Here is a 20,750-nt window from a genome sequence, read left to right as displayed (position 1 = left end):
AACTCAGATTTATCATCTTTTTCTAAGCCACAAATGGCCTACACTCTTAGGTATTTTAAAAAATCATAGCATATTTTCAAAGTTTTTCCAAATCTATTCTCCTTTTAGAACCAAATGAGATATATTCAATGCATATTTGTGGCCATAGTCAGGAATATGTGCTGAATTTATTTCATCTAAATTCTACAAGGCACAAAAATCCGTTTTATCAATGTTTTCCCTCAAAAGTCTTCAAAAAATATTTTCTCAAATTGCATTAATGCATCATGTAGGTTAGAGTGAATCATGAAAAGAATTTCATAGGGCCACACGCCCATCCCTTTTTCCAATTCCATTTCAGAAAAATTGATTTTCTAAAAAATTACCCAAGTTTTCTTCAGAAATTAATTTTCTCAAAAATACCAAGATTTCTTCAGAAATCGATTTTCCTTTTCTTCAGAAATGTTATCCAATGTGATTCATAATTTTCAAAGTGTTTCTTTTTCCAAGTATTTTTCAATTATTCCAAGCAAACATCATGTTTTCAATATGCATTTTCTGAAATTCATAGCACATGCCTGATTCTTTGTGCATCTAGGAATAGAACAAACGATTTAAATAAGTTGAGCAAAGCAAAGTACATGATTGATCCTTGGTTCGATTACCCTTGGTTATGGCACCAGGAATGGTTGAACCGACAGGCGAGTCCCATTCTTCAAAATTATTTTGCATTTTAAAACAGAGGTGAGTTATTTTCAAAAACATTTTCAAAGGTCAGTTTGACTTGTAAAATTAAAATTTTGCAATGATAACAATGCGTCTCAAAATTTTGAGTTCAACGGTAGTTTACTTTTTTGAATTCGGGCTATGGTTGACCTAAAAATCACTTTTTTTTCAAAAAAGGCTTGCCTTGACAAGCGAGGTCCGAATTTAGATCGAACTAGATCCAATGTATATGATCCAAATTAATATGGATATGGACTCTGTCCAAGACCTATATTAATTAGAAATTGATCCAGCCTAGGATCCAAATAGAATTTGGATCTTGAATCTGGATCCAAATCTAAAATCCATACCCAACAAAAATACAACTTTAAATTCAATATTTAGGTTTAAATTAAAGTTATTTAAAGTTAAAAAGACTCCTAGAGGGATAAAGTACCATTTGAAAGTTTTTTAATATTTAATTAGTGATAAATAAATAACTAATTATAATTAATTATGAATTTCAGAATTTGCTAACTAATTGGACTCTCTAGAAGAGTCCTTAATAGTTTAAGAAAGGTGTAGAGTAGAGAAATCTAGAAAGAAAGAAAATTACTTTATGAATTAGGAAAGAAGGTGGAAAAGTCAACAAATTTAGAATTTTAAAAAAATTGGAAAGAGGGTGGAGGACTCCCAAATGGGAAGTCCTCTCTCCAGCCCATTTAGAAGGAGATGAAAAAGACGGTGGCGTCACCCCCTGTTCCTTTATAAAGAGTCAAAAAAGAAAGAAAGAAAAAAAAGAAAGAGAAAGAGAGAGAGGAAAGAGAGAAAAGAGAGAGAAAGGAAGAAGGAAAAGAAGGAGAAGAAAGAAGGAAGAAGTGAAGATCCTCTTTTCCTTCAATCATCCAACGTTTTATCTATCTCGCTTTTCAAACGTCAAAAGGTACGGGTGTTCTCTTTTGATCCGGATGAGAAAAAGAGCCTAAATAAGCTTTAGGCAATATTTTTTTAGAAAACCCATGGATTTATTTCAGATTTATATCCTTTGATCCATGAAAATTGATGTATGCATGCTTAGAATATGTATGTTTAATTTCTACGCTAGTTTACATGCATATATTTATGTATATTTATATATATATATATATCCATATGTGAAACATATGTATATAGATATAAATTTGGACAGATCTGAACAAATCTGTCCCATGAATTAAGCAGATAGATCTGGCCATCGTGATGATGGGTAAATCTGCACCCCTGTCCATTTTATCCGTTCTGGACAGATTTGTCCACTGGACTAGCGGATGGATGTGGACAGGTTAGCAAGGGACTACGATTCTTGGAATCAAAATCTGAACCATGATAAAAAAATATATATGTCTATTTAAGGAAACAAAATTCAGACTTGATGTGATTGTTGTTCGGGATGGGACAGAAAACTGTCCAGTCTGATGCAGTCGGCTGAGACAGGACAGTCTGTTGTCCAGTCCCAGCCGTCTGTTCAGGTTGGGACTGGGTCCCTGATAAAAGAAAAAAAAGTTATATATATACAACAAAAAAATAAATAAAATAATTATTTTATTTTGCTGCTAGTTGGCCTAGTCAAGCCCTTGGTTCGGCTGGGCAGGTGGCTGGGTTTGGCCCCCAGCCGACCCAGTCAGTTGGGTGTGGTTCTGTAGTGCACAAACTCTGCCGACTAGGCTAAGTGTCTAAAAAAAAAGAACAATAATATATTTAAAAATATTTTCTTTTCTTTATTGGGCCCAATCAACTCTCTGGATCAGCTGGGCAATGGATCAGACCCAACCCAGCCGACTGGATCGGTTGGGGAGGGCCTGAGCCTCAACCGACTTGGTCTAGTTGGCCAGATTGCTATAAAAAAATAATAATAATATATAGATATATGTAAGTATGTGATATGTGCAGATTTACGTGTATGCCTAGTTTTGATCACATGTACAGATTTACATGCACTTTCAGACTTAGTTGCTCAAGAACATTGTGTATTGATTGCCATGATTTAGACTAAAATTACAAGTGTTGAATGATTTAAATGGAATCAGATTTAGCATGACAAATACACATAGTTATGACAGATTTTTCCACATGCAAAATGCCCATGTTAATTCTACATATGTACATGTTAAAAGTTTGGGTTTTATGTATGCAAAAAAATGAAATTATACATGCGTTAAATGCAGATTTTTATGACTGCACTTATACAAAATGTGCATGGTTATTTCCAGACTGTTAGACATGCTTTCATGAAATTAATTAAGTTTGTTTTGGTGCCTACCAATGTTGTCCTGCATGTGGGCAACATAGGTTGGACTCGGTAGGTACGTGAATTGTACCCCAACATGCCGAAGATGCTAAAAAGAATTATTGATGATGCATGGTAATGATAATTTTAAGGAAATGTTACATATGCATGTAGTGAGCACATGCAAATCTTGAAATTTATATTGTTTTTCATATGCATATTTGCATGATGTTTACATATTGAGCATGAGATGATTCATGAAAAGAAACATGTATTTTTGTATAATCATGTGAATATATGTATGTAAAATTTGTTATTCATATATATTCGCGTTTAGTATACATGAATATGCATTTGAAAGCATGTTAAAATAAGTGGCATGCTCATAATGGTTTTTGCATTTAGATGCATCGGTGGTCAAAAGTGGATCACTATAAGTCATGTGAGCCTTGAGCAGGTGTTGCTTCATGTTTAGTTTTCTTATACATTGCAAAAATCAACTTAATGATTCTTAAATTAATTACATTGTTTCATGTGCCACGGTTTATGGTCCCATGATGAGTTTCGCATGTTGATTTGCAAAACGCATGTTATGGTGTTTTGTATATTGATTTGCAAAATAAATGATTAAAATAAATTATTTTTTTAATAAAAAAAAGATAAAAATAAGAGAATAGTGTAATTCACGTTTTTTCTAGATGTCCCTTCTTTAGTGTGAGAATCCTGGACTACGGTTTTGGAGAACCGTGAGGATACTAAAACTTTGTGTGTGTTTGTGCCCCTGAACCCAATTAGGTGGTTCACCTCCCAGCCACCATTTTAGGAAGATTCTGCCACTTTGCTTGAGAGTGGTGTGTACATAACTATAGTTATTGGTATACCAAGAAAGTGACATCAGTGGATGTTGATTTTCCTGGTATTCTGATATTAGATGTTGATTTTTAATGTTTCAATGGATGGTGTTGATTCCTGATATCGGTTGAGGGCCAAGTGTGGAACCCAATAATAAAATACAAATTGTATGTTACGCTACAATTGGAACCTAACTTGACCTCGAGAATTGTTGTACCCATTTTGAGTATCCGCGGGTTATGATAATAAAAAGAAAAATAAAATTTGTGTGCATTTAATAGTGACATGCATATAAAAAAAATTTGATAAAAGATAATAAATAACTCATGCATATTTCTGTTATGCATTAGATCATCCATATTTACCTTTTCTCTTGTGTTATATTAATGCTTATGTGATAATTGTTCTCTAATGCATAATAATAATTATCTAAGGCATGAAAAATGTTTCTTATTGTTTAATAATTGTTCCTTATTACATGAATGATTAGTTAAATAATAATTTTATTGTAATTGTATCCCTCAAAAATATTGCATGAATCTTATTTATATTCTTTTTACATATTTGATTCATTAGAGGGACTCGTACGCAGAATCTATGATTCTGACACCCTTATTTTTGTATTTTTTATAGCCTCTGAGACCTAGTGATGGGACCTGCTTCTTTGGAAAGCTACGAGGGCTACACGACTGCTTGACAATTTTACTTAGGGATAGAGTAGCTCTACTTTTTTGTTTATTTATTTTTAGTTGCATATTGTTCTTAGACTCTATGATTTAATTAATGAAGTTGGTTTGTTTTCATTGATGATAATGTAAGATCCCTTGTGGTTGTGGATGTGTTATAATTGTAAAGATCCTAAATCTTTGAGAATGTTTCAGCAATTGTTTTAAAAAAAAAATAACTTTTTAATGGGTATGAGTTGGGGTTGTTACACTAATTGTTGTTGCCTCTGCGGAGTTTTATCCCAGTTACGGATTGCCTGCTTTGGATTATCGATTCAGTCAGTCACTTGAAAATTTAAAATACACAGCATAATAAACATCCCTTGTGATCTCTTCTGTCTCGATGTTGTTTCATGAGTACCCAATGACATTGTGTAATTAAGAGAAACAAAGATCTTATATTTGATCACATTTACTTTATGTTAAATATGTTCTAAATATGCAAACACTCAATATTGGATATTTGCATGATGTTTCGTGATATTAAATAATAATATGATATTGTTGAGAAATTCATTTGTAAGATTATAGACTAGTTTTAGTTAAAACTATTGTATTATGCTTATGTTTTGAATTTGGATGTTGGAAGCATACAATTTATAATTGCATATCATGGTTGTGTTATTTGGCAATTTGATGCATTATGCTATCGTGATGAAATGCATATGTCCTGAATGAATGAGGGTTTTATTGTATGCTTAGTATTGTACAAACATGCAATGTTACTGTACTTATCAGACTCATCAAGTCTGACCCTATATAAATCATTCAGTTGGTGAGTAGTTATGAAGAAGACGATGGCAGGATATGACGGTGAAGCCAAGAACCAAATCTTCTTTAGGATCCCAGAGACTTGACTTAGATCTTTACTAAGTTATTAAAATTGTTTATTTTAATTGACAACTGAGTGTTGACAAGAAGAGGCATGGTGACAGGTTTGCCACCAAGTATATTGTGCCTCTGTAGGAGCTCTAAGAGTTATTTTCTCTAAGATAGAAACAAGCCATCCTTGTCTTGAGAAACCTGAATTCCCAAAAATTATTGTAGTAGTCTCAAATCCTTAATGGCAAAGTGGTTGTTGAGAGTATGAAGAAGCTCCCGAAGCAGAGCTGCCTATCAAAATAATGTCATCCCCATAGACAAGCAAGTACATAAGTATAGATGAGTAAAAATATATAAAAATGAGCGGGATTTGAGCGAGAGGCTTGAAACCCAAATTGTAGCAAAAACATGCTAAGGCACTGGAACCATGCTCAAGGAGCTTACTTCAGACAATAAAGAGCTCGTTGAAGATGACAAACATGATTGGGAAACATAGGATCTTGAAAGCCTAGAGGTTGGGTCATATAGACCTCTTCCTGAAAATGGTCATGCAGAAAGACATTATGAACATCAAGTTGATGGATCTCCCAGCCATGGCTAACAACAATAGATAAAACTATACGAATTGAAGGCAAATTGATAACTGGGTTGAAGGTTTCAAAAAAATCAACTCTTTCAGTCCGAGTGAACCCCTTGGCAACTAAATGGACCTTATATTGTTTCAAAGAACCATCCTCTCTTCCTTTTACCTTGAAAATCCAGTTGCAGTCAACCACATGAGAAGTCTGATTAGCAAGAACAAGGGTCCAAGTGTGATTCTAAAGTAAAGCATGAAACTCATCGTTCATAGCAACATACCTCTGTGGGTCCTTGCTGGCTTGAGAAAAGGACTGAGGTTCTATATCAAACGAAAGTTCAGTGAGATAGGCAAGAGGTAACATATATTTGGTGAAGGTTTAGGCCTTGGGCTTTAAGGTCCCATCCTGAAAACGAGTGGTCATAGGGTGCATCTGCAACGAACCAGAGGATGGAAGGGGCGGGGGGGGGGGGGGTGTCCGAGGTTTGTAGGGACTGCACATGGTTCGCGTCAATAGAGGGCCCCACTAAAGCCGATGGGGCAAGCGGTCCAAAGGGAATAGGACTCAAGGGGTCAGAAGCAACCAAGGGAGGGGGTTGGGACAGATGCCCAGGTAGATGACAATGCGGTGAAGGAGTTAGAGGGCAGCACTGTAGAAGGCTGCATATGGGTATTGACCAAAGGTGAAACTTTAAATGAGAACTGAATCTCATGAAAGATAACATGCCAATTAATAAAAAAAATTGTTAGTTACAAGATTTAGGCAGTAGAAATCCCTGTGTTGGTTGGCATATCCCAAAAAAATACATAATTCAAATCTAAAATCAAGCTTGTGTTGGTGGTAAGGCCTTAACTATGGAAAACAAGCACACCAAAAAACTTGAAGTTCATTATAATCAATTTTGACGCGAAACAATAACTCTTCTGGACCCTGAAAACAGGTCACAGAGGAAGGCATGCAGTTTATCAAATAAACAACAATGGCAAAAGCATAGGGCCAGTGGTGATGCAAAACACTAGCTTGAGTTAAAAGAGACAGACATCTATTAATGATGTGTCGATGCTTTCTCTTAGTTGATCCATTTTGTTCATGCGTATGAGGACAGCAATTCAATCACCAATACAGTAGGAATCCAAATATTTTAACATAGACCAATCGGTATGTAAAAACTTGATTTTTCTGCCAATTAAATTTTTACCAAGACCTTAATTTTTATTAAAGATCCCCAAGACTTTAGATTTGTGTGTGAGCATGTATATCTATGTATATTTTGTATGTGCATTAAAGTGTGAAAGACCCACGGATTTTTCTGAGGAATTCAATGTTTATGTGATTGCGAGGTGTATACTTTCGTATGTTTACGAGGTTGTCGCACGCATAATTATATATAATTTGTATTATGCTTGATTTTCGATTCATAATGAGCGAGGTTCGAAATCACGTAAGTGAAACGTACAAAGCAATATGGGTATAATTCTCGATGAATTAACTTCTGAAAATTTAATGGTAAATTCACAATATACGTATTTAGTATATCCCCAAATTTGAGACCTAAATGATGAAAAAACATCGTCAGTGAATGTGAATTACTGAAAAATATATATTGATAGTATACGAGTCGTAACGAGAGCAATTCTCACAAACGATGAAAATTCTTCAAAAGAGCTTTGAAAATTATATGGTGATTGGGAATTTTAAAATGATAATACGTCATGGTAAATTTAATTCTTATTTAAAGAATAAATAAGCATTATATATATATATCATTTTGGGTTGGGTCCGACCAGGGGTGACCCAAACCCATGGGGCGACCCTCTAGTGGGACGTGTTTGGCCTTGGTGGACCAGTTGGTCAAGGGTTGACCAGCTGAGCGGTGGCATGGTTGTAAAAACCCAACTTCCCATTTGAATCATAGTCGTGGGTTGGCCAGGTGGGCGGCAATCCATGGCATTCTTGTAAGTACTCAAGTGCAACCAAAATGATGCACTTCCATTAGCTGAAAGGGGCGACAACTTGGGGGCTCCCCTTATAAATTTTCTAAACTTTCATGGCAATTACAAACTCTATTGGATGGCATTTTTGAAAGGGTTTTTGAATCATTTTAAATAGAGAAAAACGAATGGTGGAGTGGGCGGCTATGGGGGGCGTGATTCACCCCAGCCCTCCATCCATTTCAAACTAATCTTGGCCCTACGTTCTAAAACCCTAAGTATTTATGCTTTTTGAAGAAAGGAGGAGAGAGAAGGTTGGGCGATTTTGACTCCTCTCTCTCCTCTCTTGCTCTCCCCTCTCTCTTCATTCCCCCAATCGTGGGGCTCTTCCACCATTGAAGCAGTGCTCCTCCTTTGAGTTTAGGTGTAGTGGTGGGTACCAAACCGGGACTCCCTTCTACACCACGAGCTTGGGAGTGCGCCTCCCTCTCTTCCGATTTGGCACGCAACGAAGGTGAGCTTCCTTCTTACTTATCCATGTTTGTGGTTTCCGGATGAGCAAGCTTCCATGATTATTTCCTGCATTTTTGTGAGTTCTACGATTCCATTTTAGTATATGCATGTAACCGAGTGGTGGTATAAAGCTATCTTCTTTGTTCCTTGCTTTGCACTTTGATTTTGCTCCATTTTTTCCCTCTTTTGCTTGCTTTTGGGGTAGCCTACGGTTCTGCCATGCTATGGCAGCGAATCCGGGCTGCCATGGAGTTGTTCGGTTGGCAAGGAGGCCATGGACCAGCCCTATGCTCAACAACTTTACCCAGTCGGTCCATCCCTTTTTGGGTTTGGGTGCTGCTGGCCTGGGCTAGTCCAGGCCGAGCTATGTTGCACTGGCGTCATGTTCTTCCTCTACTTTTTCTTTGTCTGGCCATGGACGCCATGGCCTTGTTGTTATTTTGGGCAAGTCTGGACTGCTGGACGTGTCTAGCAAGCGTGACCCCAGGCCGACTACAACCGGGTCAACCCTGGTCACCTCCCTCTCTCCCTTTTTGTCTTGCGTGACCCACGATAGCGCCCCAACCTAGGTGGTTGTGGGTTTGGTTTGCTTTGACCTGGCACGGTCTGGACCAAAATCTGGTTCGGGCCTATCATAGGGACCCTAACCGAGCTAGGTTAGCCCTGGCGGTATGGTGTCGGTTTGGGGTTTGGGTGCAGTGGGTTGGCTCAGCCCAACTCCACTCCTCCTTTCCCTCTTTCGGTTTTGGGTCCAACGTGTTTGCTGGGTTGCGGGGCCCTACCACACCCTGTAGTAGGGTTATGGGCACCTAGTGCTGCCCCTCTCCCTTTCAGTCTTTGTGGACTGCCAGCACCAAGGGTGTCGAGGCAGTCCAGCCTGTCGCAGCCACACCCGCACCTGTGCTCGGGGCTTGTGCTGCAACAGAGCTTCCCCTCACTGCAATCGGGCCATGCTCAGTTGCAGGGCTGGCACTCCTTGAACCACTCCCGGTTCAGGCCTGCCAAGGGGTCGTAGTTTTCCCCTGGACTAAGCCCACTTGGTCCAGGTGGTTCGGGTCCCCACCATGGACCATTTGTTGTCGCTCTGCAGCTGAGCCTGCTGCCCTTTCTGGTTCAGCAAGGCTGCAGCTTTTTGGGCTGCATATGAGCGTAGGCAGCAGATTTCCGCTGCCCTGTCGAATCCTACTAATGATTGACTTGTAGCGATGTAGAATGAGGTGCACGGATATCAAAGCAAAATATATAAATGGAGGGCATCATGTATATTCACGTAGTGTGGTTTCACACTCTTGCACACATTTCCACTTTTGCGAGATAGAATGTATGTACTATACATAGTCTTTGCAAATGACGTCTTATCAAATGCGTAAAGAATGATAAAATATTATTGCATGAATAAGAAGCTTATCACGTTGTTGAATTGTAACATCTTGCTCGCATTGATGCGAATGTAGTGTTATTCTTATCGTACTTCACTTGCACATTGGCACGTCATAAATTGCTTATTGAAGCACATCATCATGGGTTTAAGTGTCGTAATGTTTCTAGTGATACGATGAATTAACTCATAGCACGTACACTATCGCACGCTCTAACACAAAGGCAAGTGCACAAATGAATGCTAGCATACTTTCGTAATTGTTATTGTGGACACACGCATCATTTTGAGCACTCAACGTGTCTTGTTTGTACAAGGGGACTAGAGGCACTTGGTATGATTATAATGGTCTTATGAGACTTCGTGAATGTTGTAACTCCTTGGTGAGTTTTGTGTGGGCGATGGCCCCACCTCGTGAGTCGAGCTCACTTATGTTAGAGATACATAGTTCATATACATCTCATGATTTGTTTCTAGAGACGCCTTATCTTGGCTAAATGTTTCTAGTTGTCTCATCATGATACACATTGCTTTGTATTGTTACATTGCTAGTTCTCGTACTTATCGCATGATGCACATGTATGTTCACACACACCTATGCTTTGCTTGCATAATTCGCTTAATTGCAATGGCTTATGTTTTAAAATCATGTTATTACTAGTAGTTATCACTTATGGCTCCGTTTTCAGTTTTGCTACTGTCTTTATACTTGCTTATGTTATACATGTGACATCATGGTGAATGAATGATAATGTTATGTGTTGCATGATAGATTTGCTTTCGATTTTCACAACTGGTATATTGTGATTGGTTTATCTCACCAGCTCGCAAGAGTACTAACCCCGTTTTATGGGGATACAGGTGTTTTGCTTCTCATGGTGCGATGAAGCTCGATGTGCAGCAGAGAACTGAACCCACACATCTAGAACGTCAAAGATCTTGACAGTATTGTCTTTGTAAAGGAAAAAGATGTACCATCTTGTAAACTGAGATAAATAAGATGTTTCATATTCTTGTTGTTTCTCTATGTGATTCACCCAGAGTTTTCCACTTGTTTTCTCTTTCTAATTTTTCGCTTTGCGCAATGCATTTAAAAAAAAAATTAACCCTAAAAAAAATCTTAAGGATTTTTCAAGTCGGGAATTTTGGGGCGTCACAAAGTGCATATAGTAACGATATCCACCATGAGAAACAATTGGAGATGGACCCCAAACATCAGAATAAATCACGTCTAATGGTCTTAAAATAACAATAGATGAGGTAGCGAAGGGAAGATTATGACTTTTTTCTTGCTGACAAGCCATACAAATATTATATAAAGTTTTATTGACATAAGGAAAACCATGGATATTCAAAATATATCTAACTAAATGGAAAGGGTGACCAAAACTAATGCCATCGATCTACTGTAAACTTTTCTCCAACCAACGCCTCTTTGTGATTGATACTAAGATTGAGCCTATAGAGTCCTTGATCAATCCTTTGATCAGAGTTCTCCTGATAGTTTGATCATTCACATAACAACCATTAGGGTGAAATTCAAATAAAACATTGTTATCCACAGTAAACTTTCTCACGAAAAGTAAATTCTAAGTTATTTTGAGAACATGCAAAATATTATCCAAGTGGAAGGAGGAATCTAAAGAACAAACATAAGATCCAGTGTATAAGATTTGCAAACATGTACCATTGTTGACTTTTACCCCATCACGACCATGGTATTCTGAATGTAACGACAAATTACTCAGATCGTTGGTGACATGGTGTGTTGCTCCTTAATCTGGGTACCAACTATCATCGATAAAGGTAGTCGACCCTATATGATATGCTTGTGGACTACCTTGAAAAAGCAGGCATACTGACTGCACTGTGGACCACCTTGAAAAAAGTAGGCATACTAACTGCATTGCCTGGCATTATGACTAAAGGTATCACATGCTTGACACACTACCTTATATGAAGGGCCACTTTCATTTCGGCGCTGGAAATTTTCAGCCCTCTGTTGATAGTTGGAACGACCTTGGGACCTAACACGACTCGTAGATCGATAGTTGTTGTTTCCTCTATAGTTTCTCTGATTTTGATAATTATTTTGATTTTTCTGGCCTTAAAACTGGGTGACATTAGCTGAAGAATTTATGGTCTCTTTGATTTCTTGATCTTTCATTTGAGTTTTCTCGCTAAGCAATAGACTGTGTAACTCAAACACAGTTATAGGATCTGACCGAGTGGTAATCGAGGTTTTAAAAGCTGCATATTCACCTAGAAGACTTCTGAGCAAGTACATAACCATCTCCTCTTTGGGAACATGACGAGAGGCTACGGCAAGCTGATGCAAAATTAATTTTGCTCGTTGAAAAAAAAACATCAATATTGTTTTTTGCTTTTTTAATGTCTTGCAATTTCCTTTTGAGTTGCATAATTTTGGCACGAGGGTGAGTAGCATATGATTTCTTCAAGGTCTACCATACTTCAAAGGAAGTTCTTAAACCAACCACTTGACAATCCACCGGTTCGGTTAGAGAAGAGATCAACCAACTCAAAAGTTGATCTTGCTTGAGCCATTTAACATAGTCTGGATTCAAGACAGCATTTGATCCATCTTTGAACTTTGTAGGCATGGATTTAGAACCATCCACATATTCCATAAGATCATACATGTTTAGAAGGAGAATAAGTTAAGATTTTCATAGCAGATAGTTGTCACTTGACAACTTGGTTGACAGAAAATACTGCAGGTTGGATGCAGAAGGGATCAAGGACATACCACTTCTTTGACCTTTGCTGGTTTTCTAAGTATCCTCCATCGCTAATTGATACAACAATGGTGGGGCAAAACACCCACCTTGCATGAAGAAGCTCTAATACCATGAAAGTGCATACACACATGCACAAGAAACACAAGTGATGTGGTTCAGCTGGTCAAGCCTACATCCACGGGTAAGCTCTCTCTCTCTCTCTCATCGATTTTCAAAGTGAGAAGGTTCCTTTATATAGAACTTTGAATGTACGTCATACGTATGAACAACTCTCTTACAAATAGGATCCTTTTCACAGGAGGATTCCTTGTCAATCAAGGAGACTTCTCTCTTAATGTTTTCTTTGTTTCCAATTTCATCTTTTTTCTTATTCTCTTGCTTGACTTGAGTAGATTTTTTGGAATTAGAGTCTCCTCAAATGTGTGAGTTTGTTTTCTTGTGGGAGAAGATTCTCCTAATGTGTGGATCCAATCCATCTTGGTTGGATTGGATTCAGCTCCTCTAATAGTTAGTAGCAAAAGGTTGCTCTCAAGAATATAATATAGACTATGATGAAACTTTTGTACTTGTTGATAGGATGACTTCTGTTAGAACTCTCATAGCAATTGCTACAGTAAAAAGTTGGGTTATTTATCAAATGGATGTAAAAAATGTCTTATTAAATGAAAAATTAAAAGAAAAAATTTATATGGATCAAACTCTTGGATTTGAGGTTCCATCTATAAAGGTTTTTCATCTTATAAAAACTTTGTCTGGTTTGAAACAAGCTCTTAAAGCATGGTATGATAGGTTTAGTTTTGTAATGATTAAACTTGGTCATAAATCTTGCTATATTGACACCGCTATATTCATTAAGAAATCTGACACATATATTGTTGTTTTGGTTCTCTATGTTAGTGGCATGATCACTAGATGAGATAAGCGGGCAGTTAGTTATAATAGAAGTGTTTTTAAAGTAAATTTTGAAATGACTGACCTTGGATTTTTTAGAATTTTTTTGGGAATTCAAGTAGCTTATCCTCTCCGTGAATATTTACTAACTCAAACTAAGTTTGCTATTGAAATTATTGACAAGTGAGAAAATTTTAATGAAAAGGGGGTGGACACTACAAAGGTTATCAATGCAAAGACGAAAATTGGTGATAAAACACCTCTGAAGGATCTCACTCCTTACCGCCAAATGATTGGAGTGCTTACATACTTAATTCATTATCTGACCTGATATATCTCATGCAATTTATATTGCAAGTCAGTTTCAACATTCTTTCACCATAATGCATATGAGTGTCATGATAAAGATTATTAAATACATACAAAATTTTGTTTTTAAATGAATTTTGTTATTTTCTACCTCATCTCTTGACTTGATTGCTTATTTTAATTCAGATTGAGAGAAAGATCATAATAATAGATACTCAACCATTGATTTTTATATTTTTGTAGATGATTCATTGGTGTCATGAAAGTGCAAGCAACAAAGAATGCCTCTATCATCAACAGAGGCAGAATATCATGTCATGGTGACTATGACATCAAAAATTGTGTGGTTGAGAAGATTGCTTGAAGATATATGAGTACTTACAAACACCTTCAAAATTGTATTATGACAACAAGAGCATTATCTATATAGCTGGCAACCATACATTTCATGAAAGAACTAAACACGTTGAGATGAATTGTTACTATGTTGTAAAGAATACTTTAACAAAATTATTATGTTATCATATGTTACTTTGGAATATCAGTTGGCCGACTTCTTCACCAAAGCGCTCTCTTCTCAATGGTTTCAATTTTTTCTTGACAAAGTTTCAGTGATATCACTGTAAGTTTGAGAAGTGTTAATATATATATATATATATATATATATATATATATATATATATATATATATATATATATATATATATATATTTTTTTTTTTTAAAACTAGTTGCACTTCTAGCCTTGCTGTTGTTGACTAGATGTTAGGCATGTCTAATAGCTAGTTTTGTCCTCTTCTTTCATGTGTATATAAATGGGTTCATTCTCATTGTAAAGTATGCTTGTCCCAAACATTTTAATAATAAAATTATTTATTTTTATTTGTATTTTTCTGCCCTTTAGTGGGCTGTGACTCTATTGCCTGTTGTGTTATATTTGCCTTATTAACCTTGTATTTGTACTCTTGTATTTTATGTTGCTCTTAGTAGCTTTTGTGTCGTGCACACTCTTCTTATATTTGATTACATCTCTCTTTCTCTCTCGTGTTCGAATCTTATGCTTCTTCATTCAAATACATTTCATTTTGATGATTTCTGTTTTTAGGCACGTAATCATCGGCTGTGTTGATTTTTTTAGATTGATTTCTTCTTTATTGACATTTTTTGTTCTCTCTCTCATTCAAATCATATACTTCTTTCTGCAAATTCGTTTCATTTTGATGATTTCTGTTTTTAGGTATGAAATTGTAGTTTTTGTGTTGATTTTGTATGCAAGATTTAAGATACACACCAAATGTTTGATGAAGTGCTTGTTAGAAACAATGTTTGTGGAATACTTTTATTTCAGGCTCCTATTAAAATGGTGGTGTTATGGAGACTCTACAGATGTTTCAAAGGATGTTGGACGAAGGTGTGAAGCCTAGTTCAATCACCATTGCAAATCTTCTATAATTTGTGCAACTGAAGCTTTTCTCCCTAGGCAAGGACATAGCATCAGCAATCGATCTGTTCAAAAATATGAAAAATGATGGCAAAACACTTGGGTGGCAGGTGGAGATATTCTAGAATTTCAAATAAATGACCAAACATGGGAAAAATTAAATTCTGACATTTTTATTAGATTTTTGGAGTGCATCCAAACACTACATTTTTATAGAAATTTAAAAAATCTAAAGTTTTAAAAACTCAGCAACAAAATTTAAAAATTAAATTTCTGGATTTCTATCCAAACATTAAAATAAGTCTGACATTGACCTGATTATCTACTGATTCAGATACAAAGGTAACTTAAACATCCATAAGCATTGATTGCTGTCAATCAAAGAAGAAAATTTCCACTAATTTTATCGTAAGCTTTCTTTACATTCATGGTGAGTTGAAGAATTATATTTAAAAAGGGAAAATTGGTACAAGCAGATTGCTGAGAGCAGTTATAACTACTAGTTATTTTGCTGTTGGCTTCATAAGTTCCATAAAAGATTGCAACCTTTAAGCATCAGAATGACCAAACATGCACCTCAAGCGAAGGGGGTAGGTTGTACCTATTCATAGACATGCAGGCGCTTTGGATTTCTACTCATTAGTACTTTGATGAGACATGATTGAATCATTTACAAGATCAAACGCAGGCAGAAGTCTAGCTTTCAAAATGAATTGACATCCCTGTACGCATCATTAGATGGCTTCAAGTTCTTCCGCTGACGCCGCGGAAATAGCATGCGCTGGATTTTCTTCTCAGCAGCACTTTCAGATGTGGCCTGCAATTAAGCATGAGAGACAGAAGAAGAGAAAGAAAAAAGTTTTGTAAGGCCAATGGATATCTAAAATATGAATTTGTGCGCCAGCTATAGCGTACACACCAGAAAACTTCACATCAGAAACTATACAAAATAATGGGTAAATATTGGCTACTAATGAAGGTACGAAACTAATGAGCTAGAAATCATAGGTGCAGGTTGTATTGACTCAATCTAACCACATAGATGTGTTCAACATGACTTGTTCGCTAAGGATCAAGCCTTGGATTATGCTTTTCTGATGTAAAAATCTGATCTTTTGAGTTACACATTGTGGGCCATTGATTTTTGGACCCTTTAAAAACCTAATTACTTGTCATAATCACATTATTCAAAACAAGTTTCTTACTAAACAAACCATGTAGATCACATCCAAACCATTTGATCTACAAAAAATTGGAATTTTTTGTAGAAAAAAGTGATTTCTACTCATTAGTTCCTTATCTTCATTAGTTGCCAATATTTACCTCTCCCCCCGACCTCCCCCCCCCCCCCCCCCCCCTAACATTTGATCTACAAAAAGTAGGAATTTTTTTTTTAAGAAAAGAGTGATTTCTACACATTAGTTCCTTACCTTCATTAGTAACCAATATTTACCCCAAAAGAATACTACCCCCCTACACACACACACACAAATGAAAACTCAAAAAGCAGCTGTGTAATGTGAAGCCTGAAGCCCACAACCATGAATAATACTATAAGACGGAAAGTAAATGAAGACTTTCTATTTAACAAACACTTACGGGCGTATTAAATGCAAAACGAAGTGTCTTGGTCTCAACTCCAGAATAAACTCGTACATCCAGACCAAGACGGTCAACACCAATTATATTAGCTCCCTACATCCAGAGAATGAAAAGGTCACCTTATGAGAGACATTAGTCCATGAGCTATGCAGAGTAACATGCAATAACTCTTTTACAACATAAAAGACAGAAAAATGCAAATCAGACGAGAATTTATTTCACAATCACAAAACCCAAATTTCATGCACAAAAGCAGCATCTCAGAGGCATTAATCCTTCTAATATAGCATTAGACCAAACTGCTGAGGTGTCAGACGTTTGAGGCTATAAGAAAATATCACCTCTAAGGTCCAATCAAACTAGTAGTTTCTGGTGGGATGTCCAACATTAAGACTGTGTTTGATGCCCCATCGCAACTTTTTCTCCCTCATTTTTGGGGGGAAGCTTCTGTAATGAAATAGCAGAAGATGCAAAGATAATGCCACTAAGGGCTTATGAAATCACAATCACAAGAGTGCACAAGCACTAACCTATGCCACTAAGGGCTTCCGAGATCTAAATCACAATGTGCACAAGCACAAGTCAATAGCCAACAAAGGCAACAAAGAAGATAAAAAGAATATATCTTTATTGAGTGAATGCTTGAGCTAGAAAGCTTAAAGGAATAGGGGGGAACACACCCCTGTATATACAAAATAAAGGAGAGAAGAGAGGGGAGGGGCATTGGGAGCTTCCAATAGAGTCATTGGGAGCTCCCAACGGTCATATTTCTGACTGTTGGGAGCCCCAATGACTATGGTCATTTTGACCATAGAGCCCCTAATGGCTCCACTAAATTACAAATAAAAAAATAAAATAAAACAGAAAAAATAAACAGTTTTATTACAACTGAAATGACTAAAATGCCCCTATAGGGCATTTACTTATATAACTATATGTATGTATATATTGGTATATATATACATGTATACATATATTTTAACATTCCCCTTCAAAGTTACGGTGAAAGATTCGAAAGTTTGTTAAGGAGAAAAATAAAATGAGGTGAGCTTTGGTGGAAAAATCCATAAGTTGGTATTCAAAGTTACGGTGAAAGAATCGAAAGTTTGTAAAGGAGAAAATAAAAAGAGGTGAGCTTTGGTGAAAAATTCATAAGCTAGTACTCTGATGTGACATACGACAACATAATAGTTCCTCTTAGATATTTATTGGAAGGTGTATTTGCTCGCAATGTAGATTGCGTTCTTATTATCACAACACAACTTCGAAGAGGTTGAGACGCTTACTCCCATATCTTTGAAAAGCCTTCGCAACCATACCAATTTCATTGTTGTAGTCATTGCGCGATATTCAGTTTCAATTGAGGACAAAGATATCTTTTGCTACTTCTTGTATCTCCACGAAATGAGAGAATCTCCTAAAAATACATAAAAACTTATAGTTGAGATTCTACCATTGGGATTTTCTCCTTAATCAGCATCAGTATAAGCAAGTAAATCTAGATAAGAAGATGAGGATAAGAAAATCCCTTTTGTTATGGTATTCTTGATGTATCTGATAATTTTTAACACAACACTCATGTACACAATGGTCAAAACATGCTTAAACTGATTGACAGGATGAATTGCATGAGATATATCTGGTCTGGTGATGGATAAGTAAGTGAGTGCCTCGATTAGTTGACGATAGGGTGTAGGATCTTCAAGGAGAGTCTCAACTTCAAACTTAGCATTAATCACTTCAGGGGTTTCTACTTTCTTGTCATCTGAAATGTTAGACTTAGTGCAAATGTCAGCAGCAAGCTTCATCTAAGACAAAATGTACCCTTTGGGAGTGTAGGCAACTTCAATGCTTAGGAAGTATCTCAAAAAACCCATCAGATATGTCCAATTTTTTTTTTAAACAATTTTAATATCACTAACTCCCTGTTTGTCGCTCCCAGTGATTATCATATCATCTACATAATGTAGAAGTATGACTACTTTAGTACATGTAATTTTAATAAAAGAAATAGTGTTAGTATAACAGGAATGAAAACCCAAAGAAGACATGCTACTACTAAATCTATCATATTAGGCCTTTGGAGTCTGTTTAAGACCATACAAGGCCTTCTTAAGCTTGAGATTTTTACCATTTTCAATAGTAAATCTCGGTGGAGGGTTCATATAGACCTTCTTATTTAATTACTCGTTAAGAAAAGCATTTTTTACATCAAGTTGATATATGGGTCATTTTTTAATGGATGCAACTACTATGAGGAACCTAACACTGGTCATCCTAACTATTGTTGCAAAGGTTTCCTCGTAATCAATTTCATATTCCTTGGAGTATCCTTTGGCGACTCACCTAACTTTATATCTTTCCAGGATCTCATCACTTTTGGTTTTAACCTTAAAAACACATCTACATCCTATAACTTTTTTTCTAAGGGTAATGAAATTACTTCCCAAGTTTTAGCGCTTTTGAGAGCATCTAATTCAACATTCATAGCTTCAACCCAATGTGGAAGACTTTTAGCTTCATTATAGCGTGAAGGTTCATAATAGGAATGTAAGGCTATTAAACATGCTCTATAATTTGGTGTCAAAAGTATCATATGATACAAACCTAATAGGTGTGATACTATGTGACATGGGTGCGGGTGCGGAGATTCAACACTTCCAAAAAACCCGGGTGCGGGGCTGTGGCAAGGGCAAAAATGTATATATATATATATATATATATATATATATATATATATATATATATATATATATATATATATATATAGGGGGTCCGGGGGTTCCCCCTGGTGCGGGTCCCGCTGCGCGGTCAGTGGGCGGGGGTCCAGGGGGCCGCCCCTGGCGGGGGATTATAGGGGGGCAGCGCCCCCTCCCCCAAGATTTTTTTTTTAAATTCTGCAGCCCATTTCATAGAGCAATTTTTTTTTAAAAAAAAATCCAAAAAAATGGACCGAAATGACCCTGGGTGCGGTCAACGCACCCAGGGTCGGGTTGACCGCACCCGCACCCGCGTCGATGCGGGTGCGGCACCCTGCTAGCCGAATCCCTGTTACATAGGTGAGATAGAGACCCGATTGGATCTCCTAAGTGAGGTTTCTTCTATAGAGGAATCATGTGTATACTTTGTAATGAAAATAGTGGAAGCACCAATAAACCAAAGAACTCTTTAAAAGAGTCAAGCAAAGAGCCAAGAACACAAGCACGTAAAGTGCATAAATAACCCGCTAAGGGGTAAAATGCCTAGAAGGCAAAATATATTGAAGAGAGAGATAAAGTGGGCTGAAAACCCTTACATTTACAAGAGGGAAAGCCCTCTATTTATAGGAGAGGAAAAAGGAATTGAGAGGGACCACAAGAGGGGCTCCCTTCTAGTCATTGGGAGCCCCAACGGTCATAAATGTGATCGTTGGGGCCCCAACGACTAGATGGGTGGGGCCCCTTGGTGGTCCTATTACATAAAGAAAAAAAAAGAAAAAACAAAAAAGGATAAAAAGAAAGTAAAAAAGAAAAACCTAAAAAAGGAAAAGAACATTGCAATTTACCAAAATACCCCTACCGGGTATTTGGATGTACAGAAAAAAAAAGATATATGTATATATATACTTATATATATATATATACACACACACACACATTTTAACACGCCTCCTCAAACTTTACGGGGAGAAGACCGAAAGTTTGCCAAGAAGAAACATAAAACGCGGAGTTGGAAGCGCTTTGGTGAAGAAGTTAGCCAACTGATATTCAAAAGTAACATATGGTAGTGTGATGGTTCCTCTGAGAAATTCGTCTCGAACATAGTAGCAATCCATTTCAATATGCTTGGTACGCTCGTGGAATGTATGATTGCTTACGATATAAATCGTGCTCTTGTTATCACAACACATCTTGGTGGAAGAAGAAATGAGGATGCCCATGTCACAGAGGAGACTTCTAAGCCACACAATTTCTATGGTTGTCATCGTCATGACCCGATATTCAGCTTCAGTGGATGATAG

At 36.8% G+C, this 20,750-nt stretch overlaps 2 protein-coding genes across 3 annotated transcripts in view; one reads left to right on the top strand and one right to left on the bottom strand.

Annotated features, from left to right (window-relative positions):
- The window catches only part of LOC149843157 (solute carrier family 35 protein (DUF914)), a 90,205-nt gene extending 74,921 nt beyond the window's left edge, over window positions 1–15,284 (top strand). Inside the window, exon 12 of one of the 2 annotated variants that reach the window (XR_016430851.1) lies at window positions 15,056–15,284. The gene's annotated coding sequence lies outside the window, so the exon portion shown is untranslated. Of the gene's footprint in view, window positions 1–4,435; window positions 4,506–15,055 lie in introns of those variants that run through there. The other variant, XR_016430852.1, reaches the window with a different exon arrangement.
- A 210-nt stretch (window positions 15,285–15,494) lies between these two features.
- Window positions 15,495–20,750, bottom strand: part of LOC149843156 (Pentatricopeptide repeat (PPR) superfamily protein) — a 51,801-nt gene continuing 46,545 nt past the window's right edge. Inside the window, exons 12-13 of the mRNA XM_089999623.1 lie at window positions 16,748–16,843; window positions 15,495–15,965 (exon numbers count right to left, since the gene is read on the bottom strand). Coding sequence (XP_089855749.1) covers window positions 15,852–15,965; window positions 16,748–16,843 — 210 coding nt within the window. The 3' untranslated portion in view covers window positions 15,495–15,851. The remainder of the gene's footprint in view (window positions 15,966–16,747; window positions 16,844–20,750) is intronic.

This window comes from Nuphar pumila, chromosome 3, assembly GCF_984573655.1.
Source record: "Nuphar pumila chromosome 3, dmNupPumi1.hap1.1, whole genome shotgun sequence".
Classification (NCBI taxonomy): Eukaryota; Viridiplantae; Streptophyta; class Magnoliopsida; order Nymphaeales; family Nymphaeaceae; genus Nuphar; species Nuphar pumila.
Note: the sequence above shows the minus strand (reverse complement) of the source record. Positions and strands in the feature narration are given on the sequence as shown.